Source organism: Ictidomys tridecemlineatus, chromosome 13 (assembly GCF_052094955.1).
Source record: "Ictidomys tridecemlineatus isolate mIctTri1 chromosome 13, mIctTri1.hap1, whole genome shotgun sequence".
NCBI classification, from domain to species: domain Eukaryota; kingdom Metazoa; phylum Chordata; class Mammalia; order Rodentia; family Sciuridae; genus Ictidomys; species Ictidomys tridecemlineatus.
This window is the reverse complement of record NC_135489.1, coordinates 46,617,031-46,639,008: the sequence shown is the minus strand read 5'-3', so window position 1 is coordinate 46,639,008 and position 21,978 is coordinate 46,617,031. Positions and strand designations below refer to the sequence as shown.

At 36.7% G+C, this 21,978-nt stretch overlaps 1 protein-coding gene across 17 annotated transcripts in view; it reads right to left on the bottom strand.

Moving 5' to 3' along the window:
• LOC144369840 (uncharacterized) overlaps positions 1 to 9,210 on the bottom strand; it is a 188,005-nt gene extending 178,795 nt beyond the window's left edge. For 10 of the 17 annotated variants that reach the window (XR_013429640.1, XR_013429638.1, XR_013429639.1 and 7 more), the window contains exon 1: positions 9,045 to 9,203. Coding sequence is in view for 2 of the 17 variants with exons in the window: in XM_078030274.1 (XP_077886400.1) it covers positions 7,196 to 7,246 (51 nt within the window). In the remaining 15 variants the exon portion in view is untranslated. Of the gene's footprint in view, positions 1 to 7,195; positions 7,312 to 9,044 lie in introns of those variants that run through there. The other 7 variants (XR_013429644.1, XR_013429645.1, XM_078030272.1 and 4 more) reach the window with 5 other exon arrangements.
• Between the last annotated feature and the right edge of the window lie 12,768 nt (positions 9,211 to 21,978).

The window sequence follows — 21,978 nt, the reverse complement described above, 5'->3', positions numbered from 1 at the left end:
CTATGAAGCTAGTATCATCCTGATACCAAAACCAGGCAGAGACACATCAAGGAAAGAAAATTTAGGCCAATATCCCTGATTAACATTGATGCAAAAATTCTCAGTAAAATTCTGGCAAACTGCATATAAAAACATATTTTAAAAATAGTGCACCATGATCAAGTGGTATTCATCTCAGAGATGCAAGTTTGGTTCAACATAACAGAAATCAATAAATGTAATTCATCACATCAATAGACTTAAAAACAAGAATGCAAGAAAGAATTTGACAAAATACAGCACACTTTCATGTTCAAAACTAGAAATAGTACAAACATACATCAATGTTTTAAAAACTATCTATGCTAAACCCAAGGCCAGCATCATTCTAAATGTAAAAAAAAAATCAGAAGCATTCCTTTAAAAATGGGAACAAGAAACGGATGCCCTCTTTCACCACTTCTATTCAACATAGTTCTTGAAACTCTAGCCATAGCAATTAGACAGATGAAAGAAATTAAAGGTATACAAATAGGAAAAGAAGAACTCAAACTATCATTATTTGCTGATGACATGATTCTATACTTAGAGGATCCAAAAAACTTCACCAGAAAACTTCTAGAATTAATAAATGAATTCAGCAAAGTAGCAGGATATAAATTAATATCCATAAACAAACACATTTCTATACATCAGTGATGAATCAACTGAAAGAGAAATGAGGAAAACTACCCCATTCATAATAGTCTCAAGAAAAATAAAGTACTTGGGAATCAATTTAACAAAAGAGGTGAGAGACCTCTACAATGAAAACTACAGAACACTAAAGAAAGAAATTGAAGAAGACCTTAGAAGATGGAAATATCTCCCATGGTATTAAATAGGCAAAATTAATATTGTCAAAATTGCCATACTACCCAAAGCAATAAACAAATTCAATTCGATTCCAGTTAAAATCCCAACATCATTCCTTATAGATATAGAAAAAGTAATCATGACATCCATTTGGAAAAATAAGAGAACTCAGAATAGCCAAAGCAATCCTTAGCAAGGAGAGTGAACCAGGAGGCATCACAATACCAGACCTTAAACTATACTACAAAGCTATAGTAACAGAAACAGCATGGTATTGGCACCAAAATAGATATATAGACCAATGTTACAGAATAGAAGATACAGAGACAAACCCACATAAATACGGTTATCTCATACTAGACAAAGGTGCGAAAAACATACATTGGAGAAAAGATAGCCTCTTCAACAAATGGTGCTGGGAAACCTGGAAATCCATATGCAGCAAAAGGAAAAAATCTATATGCAACTAAACCCCAATCTCTCACCATGCACAAAATTCAACTCATAGTGGACCAAGGACCTAGGAATTATACCAGAGACCCTGTGACTAATAGAAGACAAAGTAGGCCCAAATCTTTATCACATCAGATTAGGCCCCAACTTCCTTAACAAGACTTCTAAAGTGCAAGAAATAAAATCAAGAATCAATAAATAGGATGGGTTCAAACTAAAAATCTTCTTCTCAGAAAAGAAACAATCAATGAGGTAAAGAGACAGCCTATATTTTGGGAGCAAATTTTTGCCACATACACGTCAGAAGAGCACTAATCCCAGGATATATAAAGAACTCAAAAAACTTAACACCAAAAAAACCAAACAACCCAATTAATAAGTGTGCTAAAGAGTTGAACAGACACTTCTCAGAAGATGATATACAATCAATCAACAAATATATGAAAAAAAATGTTCAACATCTCTGGTAATTAGAGAAATGAAAATCAAAACTACTCTAAGATTTCATCTCACACCAGTCAGAATGCTAGTTGTCAAGAATTCAAACAACAATAAGTGTTGGTGAGGATATGGGGGAAAAGGAACGCTCATACATTGCTGGTGGGACTGAAAATTGGAGCAACCACTCTGGAAAGCAGTATGAAGAATCCTTAGAAAACTTAGAATGGAACCAACTAGTTGACCCACTTATTCCACTCCTCAGTCTATACCCAAAGGACCTAAAATCAGCATACTATAGTAATGCAGCCACATCAATGTTTGTAGCAACTCAATTCACAATAGCTAAACTGTGGAAGCAACTTAGATGTCCTTCAATAAATGAATGGATAAAGAAACTTTGGTATATATACACAATGGAATACTACTCAGCATTAAAAGAGAATAAAATTATGGCATTTGCAGGTAAATGGAAGGAGTTGGAGTATATCATGCTAAGCGAAGTAAGACAATCCCAAAAAAACCAAAGGCCAAATGTTCTCTCTAATAAGTGGATGCTGATCCATAATGGGGTCTCGGGGTGTGGGGAAAATGGAGGAACTTTGATTGGCCAAGGGGGAGGGAGAAGAGGGAAGGGGGTATGGGGACAGGAAAGTTGGTGGTACAGAATATGAATACACATATGGTGTAACGCCACATCATGTACAACCAGAGAAATAAAAATTTGTGCTGCAATTGGTACAATGAATGAAAATGCAGTCTCCTGTCATATATACCTAATTAGAATGAATACATTTTTTAAAAAAAGAAAAAACAATGTTGTTATGGTTTAAATTGATTTCTTAGAGAATACTATCTTTAATTTTTTTTAAAAAAAACCCATTCTGATAAGAACCAATTTCAGGGGAATATATATAAAGAGTACTCTACTTAGAAAGAAGCAAACAAATTTTCATTGTCTAAGAATTATTGTATTCTGAGATAATATAATATGTATAGATAGTATTCCTGCATAAAAAATTTGCATATAGTTTTTTGCATCAATTGTTGACTCCTGTGAGTTATTATTAAAGGCTTGAATTCTTAACACACACATACACACAAACACACACACACACAAAAGAGGTGACTAAAGAAACACAGAATAGAATGTGTATCCTCAAAACTTCCTACTTTGATGCAAGCTACTTTGTCCACTTTTCAGACCTTGGCTCACAGTTCTCAGCAACAGTGGATATTTCCTCTTCCTCCTCCTTCCCCTTCTTTTCAGAGACACAGACAGGTTTATTTAGGAAAGTAGATACATATTCAAGGGAGAATGCAGGCCATCTCTAGAGGAAGAGACAGCCTGAATATGTCTTCTTGCACTCAAGTTACAAATAAGTTTATTTCTAAAAGGAAAGGCAAAGGAATTAACATTTACTGACTGTATAAAATACCTATTATATGCCAGACTCCACACTAGGTATCTTATTTGTTATCTCTTTTATTCCTCAAAAATCATTCTATGGCTTAATATTATTATCACCGTGTTACAAATGAGGAACCTGAGCTGTAAATAATAAAGCAAATTTCCTCATGTTTCATGTTGGAAAGTTATGGAGCTGGACTTTCAATGCAGGTCTGACTGATCACCTGGCCATCATGCTTCTACTATGCTATGAAGTTGACCAATAAGTATCAGGTTTTTAGAAGTAAGTTCCAGCTAAGGATAACTCCAGTCCTCTTTTCCCTTCCCACTTAGTAAAGGTTTGAAAGGTTGTTGTTGTTTTTTAAGTATACATTCGAACCTTATTTTTAATGGTGCTACATGTACAGCAAACAGGTTTGACTGCATTCATTTTCAGTAGGCAGACCATAAGAAGAGTCAGAGTACCAGATCATCTTTTTCAGAAATAGCCTAGTATCAGGAGACATATTTGGGGGAAAATGGGCCTCAGCACTGTGTAAAAATGCAATACAAGGTACAGTCTTGCCCTTTTGGAAGGTTTGGAAGGAAGAAACATTTAGAAAATTGCTGATCTCCGCATGGTCCAGGTAGTCCCTGACTTGAAGACTCAGCATGCAAACAAATAAGTATCCAAGGAGGCCCTGCCACCACAGCTTTCAACTCTCTCTCCCTAAGAAGATTTGGTAGGAACTGCCACTGCTGAGTCTTCATATACCCAAGGATGTCCTATTCTTATGGGTAGGGACCATAAAGGACAGGATTCTGTGTCAAACTTTTCCCCAAAAAATGATACATATTTTTGTTAGATTCCATTCCTGAATCTTTAGAATTTGGTTCCATCGTGAGTTAAATGGACTCAAGAAGCAGTTTGAAATATATGTACCATTTATTGCCTTAGCCACCATGTATAAAGTTATTTCTACAGGAAAATACACCTGAACTTCTAAACAACTGACTTACAAGCAAACCAGGAGAACACAACCTATCTGTAAGTTAGCGAGGGGGGATGGGTGTGGGGAGGCTGTTTGTATGGGACTGTTAAATGACTTATCCACGCCCAGGAGACATCACTGTGGACTAGAAAGGTAAGAGATCACATTTCAGAAAAGTCCAGGGATGGATTTTAACTGGGCTTTAGAAGGACAATATTCCACTCTAGATAGCTTGCCTTCTGACGGAAGAGGAATACCCAACTGCAGATTCAGATTGGCAGAAGTTGGATAGCTTTCTTAAGTTGTGGAAGATATAGGCAAGCTTTCAAAGTTGAGAAAAGGAAATACTCACATAGGAATCCATGAAAAGAATAGACTTTTCTCAACTGAAACAGAAGGTCTAGTTTGGGAAATGGAATTTAAACAGTTGTGGCTGTGGCTCAGTAGTGTCTATATCGTATCACTGAGGGCCCAATGAAGAGGCAAAAACCACACCATTTCAACAAAGAAAATTCAATATAAGGAATTATTAACTAAGTATAAAGTTGTTAAGTAAGGACTTGAAAGAGTAAAAAGAGAATTCTAAGATATCATGGAGGGAGCACCCACAGGAAACGCTATCACCCCTACAGCTGGAGAACAAATGGAAGAAAGAGTTTTAAAATTTAATAGCTTAAAGGAACAGATTTATATATCTAGAACCCAAACCTCCAAGGAGGGGCTGGAGCTAGATTCTCTGAGGGGATTCAGTGAGACTGAAGTGCAGAAGCAATGGCAAGCTGGAAGGAACTGGGGCCACCAATGTGAAAAACATGAGGCTGGAGTTATACTCCCAGGAAAATAAGCACACAAGAAACAAGAGCAGCAGAAAGTCCCTAGTACCTTTCAGACCTCCAATCCCCTTCTAGCACCCCCAATAACAGACTCAACAGGGATCCAGGTTATAGAACAGAAATTTGGCCTATAGAGTGGTGGCCCAGACTATAAAGTGGGGGTTGCACTGAGCCAGAACAGCTTAATAAATGCCCTGGGTCTGAACCTAGACTACCTTGAATGTTGGGCTTAGAAATTTTGACTGTCTTCTAAAAAGGAAACAAAGTTTTTGTAGAAAACGTATATGATAAAAGTAAAGTTTTAAGGATTTTAATCTGGTTGCAATGTTGGGAATGAGGAAACTAAAAGCAAGAAGACCTATTAGGATACCATAGTACTTTAGAGTCAGAATAAAGCAGCCAATGCGGATATGAGAAGGAAAGTATCAATGCAAGAGGTGCACACATAGAACCAATAGCAGGTGTGACCAGCATATGAGAGGGAAAATGAGTAAAAACTCAAAGAGGGTCACATGCTTTGCATATATTTGTGTTAAATGAATTTGCAAATGATTCCAAAGATAACTATTATAAGGCCATATAAAACTGTTCTATTTAGATTATGATGAAGGAAACTATCTAAATCTATGAATTTTTTAAAAAAATCATTAGGGGACTGCTGGTTTGTAGTTTAGCATATAAAAATCTGGAAATCGTGATTTCATCCTAAAAACAATTTTTTTAAAAAAATGAGGGAAAAAAACAACCTCTCTCTTTAAACCCATCATAAATGTGGAATTGCAAGAAAAACCACTGCTCCCAAAACTTAGAGATACTGACAGACAAATGCAGAAAATCTTGGCAAGCCAGAGCAGAAATCCACAAGTATAAACTGTAGGAAGCACTGCCAAGGTAGGGAAACCTGAACTGTAACTGATGAATTGCTGGAGGCTCAGTGCAGACAAGTCTAAGATATTAAAAACTCTAGGGAGATTCAGTCATCAAGCCCTAAACACTTCTACAAATTTTGCCTCCAGGAGTTCAACCAGATTCTCACAAGGAGTATGTGAGAAAAATTCTTTCATGCTTCCCACTGAGGGAAGGGAAAATTAAACATTTTTTTAATATAACAGAGCACTATTCTTCCTTCACAGAGGATCTACCCTCAGGAGAAATTATTTAACCAGAACTAAACCTGCTATGTTTTTAACAGAGCCTAACTGGGGTAAAGGGCAATATTCCACTCTAGACAGCTTTTGCCTTCTGTGTGACAGAAAAGGAATACCCAACTGCAGTCCTCTCTACTCTGTCCCACTGAGGAGGAGGAAAGGTGGACTGAAAAACATGCTTCATAGTCCCTTCTTGGTTCAGGGTCACAAAAAAATGAGATTTATTCACAAGCCTCACGAACACTTTCCCCTCCCCACATCTTACCACCGAATTACTAAAGGCCTATTTAGAGAAGTTTCTGTTACCTGGTACATCATATATGGCAACTAAGAAAAACTATAAGACATACTAAAAAGAAAAGAAAAACACAGTTGAAGAGACAGAGAAAGCACCAAACTCAGAGTAAGATGCCTCAGAAGGGTTGGAGTTATCAGATCAGGACTTTAAAACAACTATGATAAAGATACCAACTGTGCTAATGGGTAAAGTAGACAGCATGCTGGAACAGATGGGCTATATAAGCAGAAAGATGGAAATTCTAAGAAAGAACCAAGAAGAAATGTTAGGAATTAAAAATACAGGATGGAAATGAAGAATGCCTATGGTGACTTTAATGGTAAATTGGATACAGCTGAAGGGAAAATAAATCTCTGATATTGGGGATATATCAATGAAAACCACCAAAACCAGAAAGCAAAAAAATAAAATAAAATAAAAAATAAAAAAGAAGAAGAGGAAAAAGAAGAAAAAAAAAGACTGAATAAAATAAGAGGACATCCAAGAACTGTGAGACCACTGCAAAAGGTATAACATATACATAATAGGAATTCAAGGAAAATAAAAAGAGACAAAAGAAATATCTGAATTAATGACATCTGAAATTTTCTCCAAAGTATTGCCACAAACAAAACTACAGATCCAGAAAGCTCGAAGGAATGGAAGCAAAGTAAATTCCAAAATAATAAAAATGTTATATGTATATATAATAAAAATTTTATATATATGGTATATATAAAAATGATATACATATATATCATTTAAAACTATAGAAAGTCAAATATAAGCAAAAAATCCTTAAAGAAGCCAGAGGTGGGGAAATACCTTACCTGTAGTGGAACAAAGGTCAGAATTGCATTTGACTTCTCCTCACACACCATGTAAGCAAGTAGAAAGAGAAGTGTTTAAACTGTTGGGGGGAGCAGGAAACACCAACCTAAAATTCTGTACCTGACAAAATTATTCTTCAACTCTACCAAAACTTTACAATTTCTTCCAGAAGATGGCAGCAAAAGGAATATCCTAACTCATTATTGAAGCCAGCACTACCTGAATACCAAACCAAAGATGTTACAAAAGAGAAGTCAAAATCAATATATCTCGTGAATAGATGTAAAAGGCTTCATCAAAATATTAGAAAATTGAATTCAATAAGGTATTCAAAGTATTATACAACACAACCAAGTGAGATTTGTCTCAGATATATGAAATTGATCCAACATTTGAACATCAATTATTGTCATCTATCACATCAAATTAAAGAAGAAAAATCATATAATCATATCAACAGATGCCAAAAAAACTTTGACAAAACGCAACACCCACTTATGTAAAAACTCTCAGTAACCTACAAATAGAGAGAAAATTCCTCAACTCAATGAAGAGCAGAAAAAACATACAACTAACATCATATTTAATGGTAAGAAACTTAAAGCTCAGTAGTGTGTGTGTGTGTGTGTAATATATATATATATATAATGCACCAATTTTTTAAAAAAAGAAAATCAATGCTTTTCCCAGAAGATCAGAAACAAGCCAAGATGTCCCATCTCACCACCTGCATTTAAACATTTTTCTGGAAGTCATAACTAATACAAAAAGATGAAAAGGAAATAAAATGTATATACATCGGAAAGAAGGAATAATAATTCTTTATTCATAAATGCCATGATTGTCTATTCAGAAAAACTGAAAGAATTAACAAAAATATTTCTGGAACTAATAAGCAATTATAGCATGGTTGCAGTATATGAGGTTAATAAAAAAAAGTCAATCACTTTTCTGTATATTTGCAATGGAATTTAAAGTTAAAAGCACAATACCATTTGCGTTAGCATTCCTAAAATTAGATGTTTGGGTATAAATATAACAAAACATGTACAAGACTTAAAAAAGAAATGCTACAAAACTCTTTTGAAAGATATCAAAGAATTAAATAATAGAGACATTCAATATTCATGGACAGAAGACTCAATATTGTTATGTGTCAGTTCTTTCCAGTTTGATCTATAAATTCAGTGCAATCTCAATCAAAATCACATAAAATTATTTTGTAGCTATCAACAAACTTATTTTAAAGCTCATAAAGAACAGCAAAAAAACCCAGACTAGTCAACATAATATTGAAGAAGGAGAAAAAGTTGGAACACTGAAACTAACTGACTTTAAGACATGCTAAAAAGATATAGTAATCAAGTATGCAGTATTAGTGAAAGGATAGAGAAATAGATCAAAGTAATAGAACACAGAGCCCAGAAATGGCCTGACATAAAGTTACTCAACTGATCTTTGACAAAGAAGTAAAAGCAATGCAATGATGAAAAGATAGTCTTTCAACAAATGGTTCTGGAACAACTGAACATCTCCATGTAAAATTAAATAAATAAAACTGACACAGAGCTTAAGCCCTTCTTTCATTTTTTAAGATTATTTTTTATTGATTAAAAAAAATAAATGACAGTGGAATGCATTAAAATACTTATTACATAGCACAATTTTTCATATGTCTGGTTTTATATAAAGTATGTTGACACCAATTCATGTCTTCATATATGTACTTTGGATGATGATATCTATCACATTCCAGCATCCTTTCTAACCCCCTGCCCCCTCCCTTTCCCTCCCACCCCTCTGCCCTATCTAGAATTCATCTATTCCTCCCATAGTCCCCTTACCTACCTCACTATGAGTCATCCTCCTTATATCAGAGAAAACATTTGGCATTTGTTTTTTGGGGATTGGCTAACTTCACTTAGCATTATCTTCTCCAGTGCCATCCATTTACCTGCAAATGCCATGACTTTATTCTCTTTTATTGCTGAGTAAAATTCCATTACACAATGGCTACATTTTTTTATCCATTCATCCACTAAAAATTAACCTGAAATGGATCACAGATTGTTTTAGTCAACTTTTTCATTACTGTGACTAAAGGACCCAATCAGCACAATTGTAGAGGAGAAAAGTTTTGAGGGCTCATGGTTTCAGAGGTCTTAGTCTGTAGAAGGTCAACTGCATTTCTCGGGGCTTGGGGTGAAGCTAAGCATCATGGTGGGAGAGTGTGGAGGAGGAAAGCAGCTCATGTCTTAGTGATCAGGAAGTAGAGAGAGAGCTCTCTACTTGCCAGATACAGATATATACTCCAAAGCCATGCCCCCAATTCCCACTCCAGCCACACCCTACCACTTTAGTCACCACTCAGTTAATCCCATCAAGTGGTTAATTTACTGATTAGGTTAAGACTTTCACAACCCAATCTTTTCTCCTCTGAACCTTCTTGCATTTTCTTACACGTGAGTCTTTGGGGGACACCTCACAACCAAACTATAACACAGACCTGAATGTAAAATTCAAAACTATAAAAGTCCTAGAAGATAACATTTAGATGAACTTTGGGTGGTGATAGCTTTTTAGATATGACACCAAAGGCATAATCAATGAAAAAAATATTTGATAAGCTGAACTCCATTAAAATGAAAATTTTCTTTTCTGTAAAAAAAACACAGTCAAGAGAATGAGAAGACAAGACAGACTGGGAAGAAATGTTTGCAAAAGACATATCTGAAAGAGAACTGTTACCAAAAATAGACAAAGACCTCTCAAAACTCAACAATAAAAACACAAGCACCCCAATTAGAAATGTGCTGAAGACTTACACAAACATCTCACAAGGTATAGATGGCAAATAAATATGAAGAGATAGTCCACATCATAAGTCGTCGGGAAAATTTAAATTAAAACAACAATGAGTTGCTACTAAAAAACTATCAGAACAGCTAAAATCCAGAACACTGACATCACCACATGCCGGTGAGGATATGGAGCAATGGGAACTCTCTCATTCCTTGCTAATAGGAATGAAAACTGGTACAGCCACTTTGAAAGATAGTTTGGCAGTTTGTTACAAAACTAAATATACTGTCATCATATGATTCAGCAAACACTCCTTGTTATTATCCAGTGGAGTTATTTTTAAAATATTTCCATACCAAAAACTGCACTGGCATATAATCCTAGCAATGCGGAAGGCTGAGGCAGGAGGAACACAAATTTGAGACCAGCCTAGGCAACTTAGCAAGATCCTATCTCAAAAAAAAAAATTGAAAGATCTAGGGATGTAGCTCAGTGGTAGAATGCTCCCCTGGGTTCAAGTCCCAGTGCCACAAGCAAACAAACATACAAAAACCCTGAACTGTTCTCTTTTCCTCCAACTTCATCAGACCACAGCCCTTCTGGAAGGGTTTATATGGCTAACAAAAAACTTTATTTAGTATCACTTTGAGGATGTTTATATTCAATGGGGCAATATTCAAAAGACCAAATGCTGATTTGGTCTTTAGGCACAAAAAAATGAGCTGTTGGGGGTTAGTTGGTGGAGAGCAACATAGCTAGTGTCTATATAGCACTGACAGTTGACAATCTACTTCATATATTCATTAGATATGCTCTGTCAAGACTAATCCCAGTATGTGGGAGCTACAATACTATGGTTTTTGTGTCTGGGCTTTAAGTCCTCAAAATTTCAATACTGGAAGATAACATTCCTTGGTGTGCATTCTATTAATAAGTGTCCCAAGGAAAGCATTTTGAGTTATTTGTTTTGAAACCACATATGAACAACAGCATTTTTTTATGTATATGCTTCATACCCACTAAGTTTTCAATTATGAATTAATTAATTGTTGATATTTCTAATACTTAGATTTTCCCCAGCTGAAATTAGAATTTATATATGAGCAGGGTGTTCTTTGGCTCCACTGTTTTAAATGACTAAATAGATGATTTTGTTGAGGAGGCTGAGGCAGGAGGATCATAAGTTTGAAGGCAGCCTTGGCAACTGAATGAGACCCTCTCTCAAAATTTAAAAATAAATAAATAAGAAGGGCTGGGGGTAGCTCATTAAAACACCCTTGGGTTCAGTCCTCCAAATTGGAAAAAATGGTATTCCACTCAGGGAAATAATAAAGCAAGCAGGATTGCCTATGATACCCAACTGGATTTCAGAGCCCTTCTCTCAAATCATTTGGAATCCTATTGGGTAGAAAAGGAGCCACAGACAATCCTGGAGTAGTTATAGTAATGATAGCAATAAGAAGAAAAATATTGCCTTATATTTCTAAAGAGCTGTCTCAGAAAATTTATATGCATCCCCATGAGCCTCACTTTTGTGGGGCCCTTAACTATTTATTCTGGCCCAACTACTGTTATAGGGACCAACTATATGTTGACTCAGATCAGCTTTATATGGGCACAATCTGAAAGTTTCTTCTAATACTCACCTCATCACTGTTGGGAGAGGCAGTCATCATGGGCCTTAAGTGTCACTAACAATTCTTGCTAAATATGCAACTTGCAAGGTTTATACATTTCTTGATACTAAGAAGTTTCTACTCATATGGGCAATGAAGAAGGTCAGGGTGATCACAATCTGATTATCATTTTCAATCCTGGATAGATGGTAGCTATTTAGCTTTCTGCTTGTCTTTCTTTCTTTCTTTCTTTCTTTCTTTCTTTCTTTTTAAATTTTTGTTCTTTTTTAGATATACATGACAGAAGAGTGAATTTTAACATACATACATGAAGTATAACTTACTCTAATTAAGATACCATTCTTGTACATCATGGTTGTACATGATGTGGAGTTTCACTGGTTGTGTATTCATATATGAACATAGGAAAGTTATCTCCAATTCATTCTACTGTTTTTCCTATTCCTATTCCCTCTCCCTCCTTTCATGTCAAATGTTCTCTCTGATATGGGATGCTAACACCACAAGGGAGGGGTGAACAGAAGTTCTGCTTCCTCTTAAAGTGCTAGGTCCTTGGCCCTGACTTTTGTGGCCACAACACAAACACATTGTGTGCACAGAATCCATCTGGACCCATCAAGTAACCTCCTCAGGCCTGAGGGTAAGGGAAATGCTAATTCTCATGTTGCTTGTTGTGCCATGAATAATAATTTTTGTCACTGTCCCAGGAATCTTGTGTCTTCTGCCAGTGTCCATAAAACAATAACAGGTTAAATTATAAGTAGAATAAGTAGGATCCAAACATGTAAGAAGATAAAATCACACCCTAGACCCAACACTTTTGAGGACAAGGATGGGATGCTGATAGAAACATAACTTCTATAACAGTAAAAAGGCCCTATGGACCAGATTCAGAGATAAAAAGCCTTTCTAAAATACTCTTACCAAGGTAAGGTTGTACAGTATGGGATCCTCCACTGCCTACCTGACAGTGAAGAGAAGTAAATATTTAAAGGATGACATTGTGGAGAATAGTACATAGGGTTCTCAAAAACAAAACTAGATCTACTCTATGATCCACTTCTGGGTATATATATTTAAAAAATGCAACCAGTATACCAAAGAGATATCTTCATTCCCATGTTTATTGTAACACTATTAACAATAGCTAAGATAAGGAATCATCCTTATCCTGTAGGTGCCCATCAACAGATGAATGTATAAAGAAAATCTGGTATAGAAATAAATAAATGTATGTGTGTGCGTGTGCATACACACACACAATGGAATATTACTTAGCCATGAAGAAAAATAAAATCCTGCCCTTTATAACAGAACGGATAGGAACTGGGGGACATTATGTGAAGTGAAATAAGCCAGACACAGAAAGATAAAACTGCATAGTATCTTTCATATGTAGGAGCTAAAAAATGTCAACCTGAATGTAGAATAGCAATTACTAGAAATTGGGAGGGGGCAGGTGGCAGCAGACATGAGGGTGAATAAAGGTAATTGGATAATGCATACAAAAGCAGTTACATATATGGAATAAGTTCTGGTGTTTGACACACAGAAGGATGACTATAGTTCACTTAATAGAAGTACTACACATTTTATTAATACCTAGACAAGAAGAGATCAAAGATTCCAAACATAAAAAAATGATGAAAGGGAAACATTAATTACCCTGGTTTCATCATCTCACACTGTATGCATGTGTTGAACTATCACAACGAATCCTATGAATGTATATAATTAATACATGCTAATTAAGAACAAAATGGTTTAAGACTGAAGAACCAAACATAGAATTAAAACAACTCACTTAATGTACCTTAGATACTGTTTACACCCACCCCCCTGACAGGTGGCAATGAAAAAGATGTGATTATGAAAATGGAGCAACAAAACCTGGCTCGAACGGAGAGAGAACATATTGATGACTGCTTAACTAAGGAGACCAACTCCACGGTCAACTGAAAGTCACCACCTCTCAAAAGGGGCTCTGTTTTAGTCAGATTTTTCATTGCTGTGACCAAAAGACCTGACAAGAACAGTTAGAGAAGGAAAAGTTTATTGGGGGGCTCATGGCTTCAAAGGTCTCAGTCTATGCACAGCCAGCTCCATTCCTTGGGGCTCGAGGTGAGGCAGAACATTATAGCAGAATAATGTGACAGAAGAAAGCAGGTCAGGACCAGGATGTGTCCACCAAGAAAGAGAGTGAGAGCAAGAGAGAAAGAAAGAGACTCCACTTGCCAAGGACAAAATATAGACTACAAAGTCGTGCCCCCAGTGACCTACCTTCTCCAGCCACCCTCCACCTGCCTCCAGTTATCACTCAGCTGATCCCTATCAGGGGATTAATGCACTGATTAGGTTAAGATTCTCATAACCCAGTCAGTTCACTTCTAAACTTTCTTGCATTGTCTCATACATGAGCTTTTGGGAGACACCTAATATTATCTAAACTATAACAGGCTCATCTCCTTTCACCTTCTGCCTGGTGAGCAGTCAAGAAAAAGAAAGGAAAACACACACACACACACTCTATATAGGCTCAATGTGAAAATCTGGTATTTTCCCCTGACCATTCTGGGGCATGATACTAGTTTCTTTCCTTTAATAGCAACCCTAGGTTAACATGCTTGATACACTCTCTAGGTGCCACCCTGGCTAAAAGGGAGCCTAGAAGATTTAAACAATTCTTATTAAGCTGCTGGATTCCATTACTGAACTAACAGAGTTCTTGACCAAAAAGATAAAAGTTGAATGTAGGAATGACCTCTTGGTTTAGTAAACTATCACCCCACCCCTCTAAGGGAGCCACCTGGAACAAAGAAGGAGGGGAAAATGGATTTTTGTAAATTTTATAAAAATACCCGTCTCTCTTATATGTGTCTACTGCAGTTGGAAGGACATAATTGGAGAAAAGGTGAAGCTAGCACTAGTGAAATGGTACATGCAGACTTTTATGGTGGTGGAGGGAGAATAATAATCATAGAGAAAACACTTTAGACCCCAGTAGTAAAGGGTGAAATATTAATGATTCCTAGTTTTCCAGAGATATCTTTGGGGCCTTTCTCACCAGAGATATCAGGAAGCTAATCTCTTAGGTAGCGGTCTCTCCCCAAAGTTCAAATTAATTAGTGTGGTAAGCTCTATGTGTCCTCAACGCACCAGAAGACAACCACAACTACTACCCAACCTGAGGGGAAAAAATATAAGGAAAATCAGAACATGCACTTATTTGACTATTTAGCACTTTGTGACAAAGTAACCCCATTGGTTTATACATGGAAAGAGACCCCAAAAATTTACGTTCTCTATCAAACAAACAAGGGAAGAATTGTGGGAAGAGGATGGTCTCTTCCTTTCTATAAATGCAGATTTCTTAGCAAAAGATTCTCTTTTATAGAAACAGGAAGAAAGCAGATAGTTTACATTCCTGTCCCACTTCTTACCACCCCATATAGCATAGCTTCAGTTAGATATTTGATTTTTCCAGGAGCTCGGAATCAAATATATATCAGTGAAAGGGAGGAGTATGATGTTAAAATATATTTCTTATACTAAATAACATTTTTTTCATGTCAGTGTTTAAGAACGTTCAGTGAGAAATTCATGAAGACTGGACTTAGTTAGAGCCAATGAAGATATTTCTTTAAGAGAAGCCAAGCAATGATTCTGGTTGGGAGATGATAGATAAGGAGCAGTTCCAAATGACCACTTAAGGACTTTAGGCATTAAAGATTAAGGTTCTGATCTGAAGTAAAACTTCTCTGAGGTTTAAGGGCTCAGGAAAAGCAAATTGTGGGAAAATATAAACAAAGTAATGATTCTTGGGAAAAACCTTCTTCATATTTCAGTTATATTTTGTGCAGAAAGCAAACTCCAGTCACATTAAAGCAGGTCACATTAAAACATAATAAAAAGAAAACAGGTTTTGATAAAGAAAATGCTATCATTTGAGACAACATGGACAAACCTGGAAGATGCTATGTTGAGTGAAATAAGGTAGGCTGGGAAAGACAAATACTACATGACCACACTCATACATGGGCTCTAACATGTTGAGCTCCAAAGCAGAGATCAGAATGGCAACTACAAGGGGCTGGGGGACGTTGGTCAAAGGACACAAAATTTCAGTTAAACAGGAGGAATAGGTTCAAGAGATTTATTGTACAACACAGTGACTATAGTTAATAGTAATATATTATATTCTTGAAAACAGCTTACTTAAAGAGTACTTTTAAAGTGTTCTCACCACATATACACTCAAAAATGAAGCATAATTTAGCTAACTTGTAGCTAATTTAATTTTAAAATCAATTTTTTAAAATCTCAGCCTTCCAGTTACTAGCTATATTAATTCAGACAAGATATTTAACTTCTCTGAATTTCTTGTCCGTCACTTACAAAAGAAGAAATGACATTGCCCTACCTCAGAGAGTCATTGTGAGAGTAGAGAAGACAATAATAGAAAACACTTAGTACAGAGCTTGACTACATGTGGATCTTTAATAATGTTTCCTGTTAGTAAAGAAAACACAAAACAGTAGAACTATACAAGACAAAAGAAATGAGCAGGTTAAACTTCAATGAAAAATGACTCTGTTGCTTGGGTCCTCATAGAGAAGACAAAGATGGAATAAAACATGGACCTTTTGTAGGTTATTATTCTGTCTTTGGAAATTTTTACTCTGTTTTCAGTTTCCCCAGGAGATAATTCTCTATGTTGTCCATTTGCTTTTTATTATGGCTGAGGACAATAGGGCATCTTCTTCAGCAGACAAGAGACACTCACCAAGTGACAAGGGCTTCCCCAGCATCACTTGCCCCATAGAATTCTCCAAAGTGAGATAGCAGCAGATCACTCAGAATGTCCAAACATATGTGGGTCCAATGTATTCGAATGGTCACTTTACTCTTTCTATATTAGTTTTACTGCAGTGTATGTTACAAGACAAAAGAAAACGTTTCCAAGACAATACCACACAGATTATTATGGTTTGGATATGAGATGCTTGTTCCCCAAAAGTTCCTGTGTTAATGCAAGAATGTTCAGAGGTGAAATTATTAGATTATGAGAGTTGTAACCTGATCAGCCCATCCTAGTTTGAACGGACTGATAAATATAGGCAGGTGGGACGTGACTGGGGATGTGCCCTGGAAGGGGGCATCTTCCCTATTGACCCTTCCCCAGTCCCTCCCCAATTCCAACTTCTGCTTCCCTGCCATGTCCTCCTCAACTTCCTTCCACCACGCCCTTCTGTCATAATGTTCTGCCTCCCCTTGAGCCCAGAACAATGGATTTAGCCCACCATGGACTAAATCTATGAAACCGTAAACCCGAAAAACTTTCCTTCCTCTAAGTTGTTCTTGTCAGATATTTTGGTTACAGCAGCACAAAGATAACAACATGTAGATACAGGAAATTTTTCAAGAAAAGTTTAAAGATGTTTCTCAAAATACTAATGAGCTCCCAGATACTCAGTCACAAGGCCTGAAAGATCTTCAGTGAAATGAAATTTCACTGAAAAGTACATTCCAAAGGGAAAGCTGAGATCTGCTTTATTTCTCCTCTTTTTGAAATGATTTTTAAATGAATAAACATATTAATGACAAAAATACATCTATAAAGTAAATCCATGTCTGAATCTTTCTTGGAAGAGCCTTGGGTTGGAAATTCAAGGCATGTATGCTCTGAGGGCAAAATCTCAAAACATTTGTATATATGCTTTTAACTGCATTTAGCAGAAGGAAATGACCACAAGAAGGGAGATGGTTCATATTTGCAGGCTTCTTGAAACACCATGTTAAACCAGCCCCATGTTGTGCTCTTAATTCTATATAAAGATCCTTGGGAATCACCTGAGAGTCTGAGAAAGGACACTTCCATGTCTGGATCACAGCATGACAGAGAGAAGTATTGTAGAAATGGCCTACACTGACAAGAAGCCAAATAGAAAATTCTCATCTTCAACAGCTCTGACAGGTAGTAGCACCCAGCTTCTTTTTCATTATATCCAAGAACTGGGGACTCATTGTCACTTAGGATAAACCATTTTTGTATTTGAACAGTTGAAATTTTCTGGAAGTGCTTTTGGAAAGTGGTCAAAGGCAGACAGTAAGCGATAATCCTATCCTTCTAGGCAGAAAAGTTCTCTACCTTGGAGTGTAGGAAAGCATACTATGAAATTAGGCTGAATAAACCAAAATGGTTTGTCAGGGACTGTCCTGGGTTTAGTACTGAAACTACTGTGTTCCCAAAAAACCTATGTGAAATATTACAGAGGGCTAAAAATCTCAGGCTTTCTAATCACCCAGAGCCTAAGCTGGAGCCCTAGCTTCACCATTTAACATGTTGCATAGCTTTAGACAACTCTGTTTTTCAATCTAAGCAGCAATTTCCTTACCTATAAAATGAGATAATAATATCTACCCTTTAGAGTTGCTGTAAGGACAAAATTGGTAATATATGAGCTAAACAGAGAGTCTGGAACATAGTTTATAAACACTAATGAGTGCATCCATGGTAAATATACTTTAACGTGGATTGACCAAAAATTTCCTTCCCTGCAATTTTCAATCATAATCTTGCTTTCATCCTTTGAACACTGAAGAACAAGTCTGACTCTTCCAATATCTAAAGGCACTAGCATACTCCACATTGCCCCCTTTCCACTCCCAACCTGCACCACTCCGGACATCCTTTCCAGACTAAACATTCCTGGTGCCTTTGACCATTGCTCAAGTGACATGTTTTCCAGAACTTTGACCCTCTGGTTAACCTTCTTCTAGATTCTCTCTCCCTCTCTTAAAGTTCTGGCCAAGAACTGAATAAAACTCCCTTGATGTTGCCTGACCAGTGCAAGGACACTTGGACGACTACCTCGTTTCTTCTGGATACTCTATTTCCATCACATGACCTCAAATCACATTAGTATTTTGGCAGCCTTCACCCAGTTGGCTTATGTTAAGCTGACAGCTAACTCTCCTGGGCCTTTCTCTTTCTTTTATAAACTATTAAGCAAGATCTCCCTTATTCTGGTTTTAGCTGCTTTAAACACAAAAGCAAGAGTCTAAATTTATCCCTATTAATTTTAGTATCTGATTCCAGCCTTTCCTTTTAGGTTGTAGAGATTTTCATGGCTCCTTTGCCTGTTAACTAACAGATTATCTATTTTTCTCAATTTTGTGTCACCTTAAAATTTGATAAGAATACCTCAGACTAACCATTCAAAAGCCCCATCAAGACTAAGTCTGGTCAAAATTAATAAGCGCTACCATTTGTTCAGTAATTCCTCTGAACTAGATACTGAGTTAGATACATTATGAACATTGTCTCGTTTAACTGCACACAACCCTCCAAAATGAATATGATTGTCTTCTTCTTCAAATGAGAAAATTGAGACTCAGGAATGTCCAATGTCTTATGCAAAGTCAGATGGCTAATAAGTGTGATAGCTGCATTTTCAGACCAGCTTGGTTGATATCAAGTCAAAACTTTCTGCAGAACTATTCTGTCTTTGGAAGGAAAGCTACTGAATCCATGAAAAAATCATTAAGCCTAAATTTTATTTGAAACCCACGTTAGGTAAACTCCAATCACGCCCATCCTTCCTGCCTTCCACTTTCCTGTGGTCCTCATCACAATAACCCACCATGGCAGCCTGGGCAGTAAAATCTTCTCCTATATTACTCTCCTTTTGCCAAGCCCTGTGCTTTTCTGATCCATACTTCCTTTGCTGCCTTCCTCACACTATATATTTAGTATTTCAGTGGAGCTTTTAAGAAACTCTCCTACATTCTTATTCTTTTTCTATCACACACCCACTTTGCAAACCTTTCCATCCAACAAAAACTAAGGGCACCACTTTCCTCATCAACTTCTCTCTCAGAGATCTATTTATTCAACTGTTCCCGATTTTACAAATGATTACTCACTATATACCTTGTGCTGGGCTCTGAGCCAGCAAAAGGAAAGAACAAGGAAAAAAAAACAAAAGACATGGCTCCTACCCTCACAGAGTTTCTAATCTAGGGAAAGAATAGATGGAACAATTACAGAAATCAGCATATATATATATATATATATATATATATATATATATATATTAAAAATCTGATGAGTGCTATAAAGGAGAAGTTAAATGTTCTGTGAGAATATACACAAGCACCTATTCTAGACAGTAAAAAAGGACCTCACTTTAAGGAAATCTTTCTTGCATTTGTTAACAGCTTCTGCACCACTGTGATCAAAGTAACCTAACAAAGTAACTTAGAGAAGGAAAAGTGTATTGGGGACTCATGGCTTCAGAGCTCTCAGTCCACAGACAGCAAACTGCATTGCTGTGGACTCAAGGTAAGGCAGCACATCATGGGGAAAGAAGCCAGAAGAGGAAAGCTGCTGAGCTCATGGTGGGGTCAGGAAGAACAGACAGAATGAGAGAGAAGGGACCACAGGGAAGATTCATTCTTCCCTGGCATGCCCTCAGTAACCCATCTCCACCAGCCACATCCCACCTTTTTATAGTTATCACCCAGTCAATCCATTCAGACTAGAATGGCTTGACTAGGTCACAACTCTCATAATCCAATAATTTCACATCCAAAAATTGCTGCATTAATTCAGGAGCTCTTGGGGGACACCTCATATCCAAACCATAACAGCATCTATTAGGTCTTAGATAGTAGTGATACCTATTATAAATGATATAATATTGTTATGGTTTAGATGTGAGGTGTTCCCCAAAGCTCACATGTGAGATAATGCAAGAAGGTTTAGAAGAGAAATGACTGGGTTAAGCCTTAACCTAATCAGTAAATTAATCCCTGGTGGGATTAACTGGGTGGTAACTGGAGGCAGGTGGGGTGTGGCTGGAGGAAGTCTTTTACTAGGGGAGTGGCTATGGAGTATATATTTGTATCTGACAAGTAGAGTCCCTCGGTCTGCTTTCTGATCACCATGTAAGCTGCTTCCCTCTGTCACACTCTTCCACCATGATGTTCTGCCTCACCTTGAGCCCCGAGGAATGGAGCTGGCCATCTCTGGACAAATACCTCTGAAACCGTGAATCCTCAAATAAACTTTTTCTCTTTTATAATTGTGCTGGTTGGGACTTTTAGTCACAGCAATGAAAAAGCTGACCAAAACAAATATGTAGGCACATAATTTTAAACAAAAGACCTAAACGTAGATTAACATTTATAGTATAGTATGAAAGAATTACTGGCTGAAAAGGAGGACATCCCAGTCAAAGGAAAGAGCATATGCAAAGCTTTGGAGGAGGTTATATCATAATACATTTAAATGTCTGCAAGGAATTCACTACAGTTAAAGCACAGAATGTGTATAGGCACAGGGATGATTTTTTTACCCTGTATGTTACACTGACTATGAAGTCTTAAAAGTAAAAATCCTCAAGAATTGATGGTGGTTCACAAAACAATATTCAGCTACAAATGAACTATCATTATAGTATTTGTGCTAGACAAAACCAGTAAATTCTGTGAGTATTCTGAAAGAGATGGATGGTGTGTGTGTGCATCTGCATGCATGTACATGTAGCAGAGGAGGATCGAAGTTAAAACAAACTACTCTCCAAAATCACTTTACAAACATCCCATAACAGTTTGACCAGGAATTTGTTTGCAGTCCAGGTCATAACATTGTAAAACATAGCCAAAAATGTAACTATGACACTGCATAAACAAAAGAAAAATAAAGTACAATTATCCATTACTAATCATGCATGTTGGCACGCATCTCATTAATTAGAGCAATCTAAAGAAGGTTTAAGTGTCCAACTGATGAAAGGAGTCTTTTAAAAGTTGGAATGTGGCACTGCTGTTTGTCTATCCTGGAAATGCTGCCTATGAACAGTCATTAATCTGAAGGGAATTATTACTTCCTTATGATATTCAGCTTTAGATAATTTTCCCCTTGAACTTACCTGGAAATCTTTTCCATGGAAGGTTATGCTAAACCCTTTCCCCATTGGAAAATTCAACTCATCCTTCAATTTTATCTCCTGAAGCCCACTTCCTTTTATTCAGCTAGAATGTACCAACAGAGAATGTGTTTCTTTCCATCTCTCCCATATATGTTTCTGTCACTGCTGAAAATTATGGCAATGAAAAGGAGAAATACTAGGGAATTATATTGGCCCAATTGTATTGTTTTATTGTGTGCATGTACAAATATGTAACAATGAATGTTATCATTATGTACAACTAAAATGCAATCAAAATATGGAAAAATTTTTAAAGAATTGTGGCAATGAGGGCTGGGGGTATAGGTCAATGGTAGAACACACACCTAGAGTACTTGAAGCCCTGGGTCCAATCCCAGCAATGAAAAA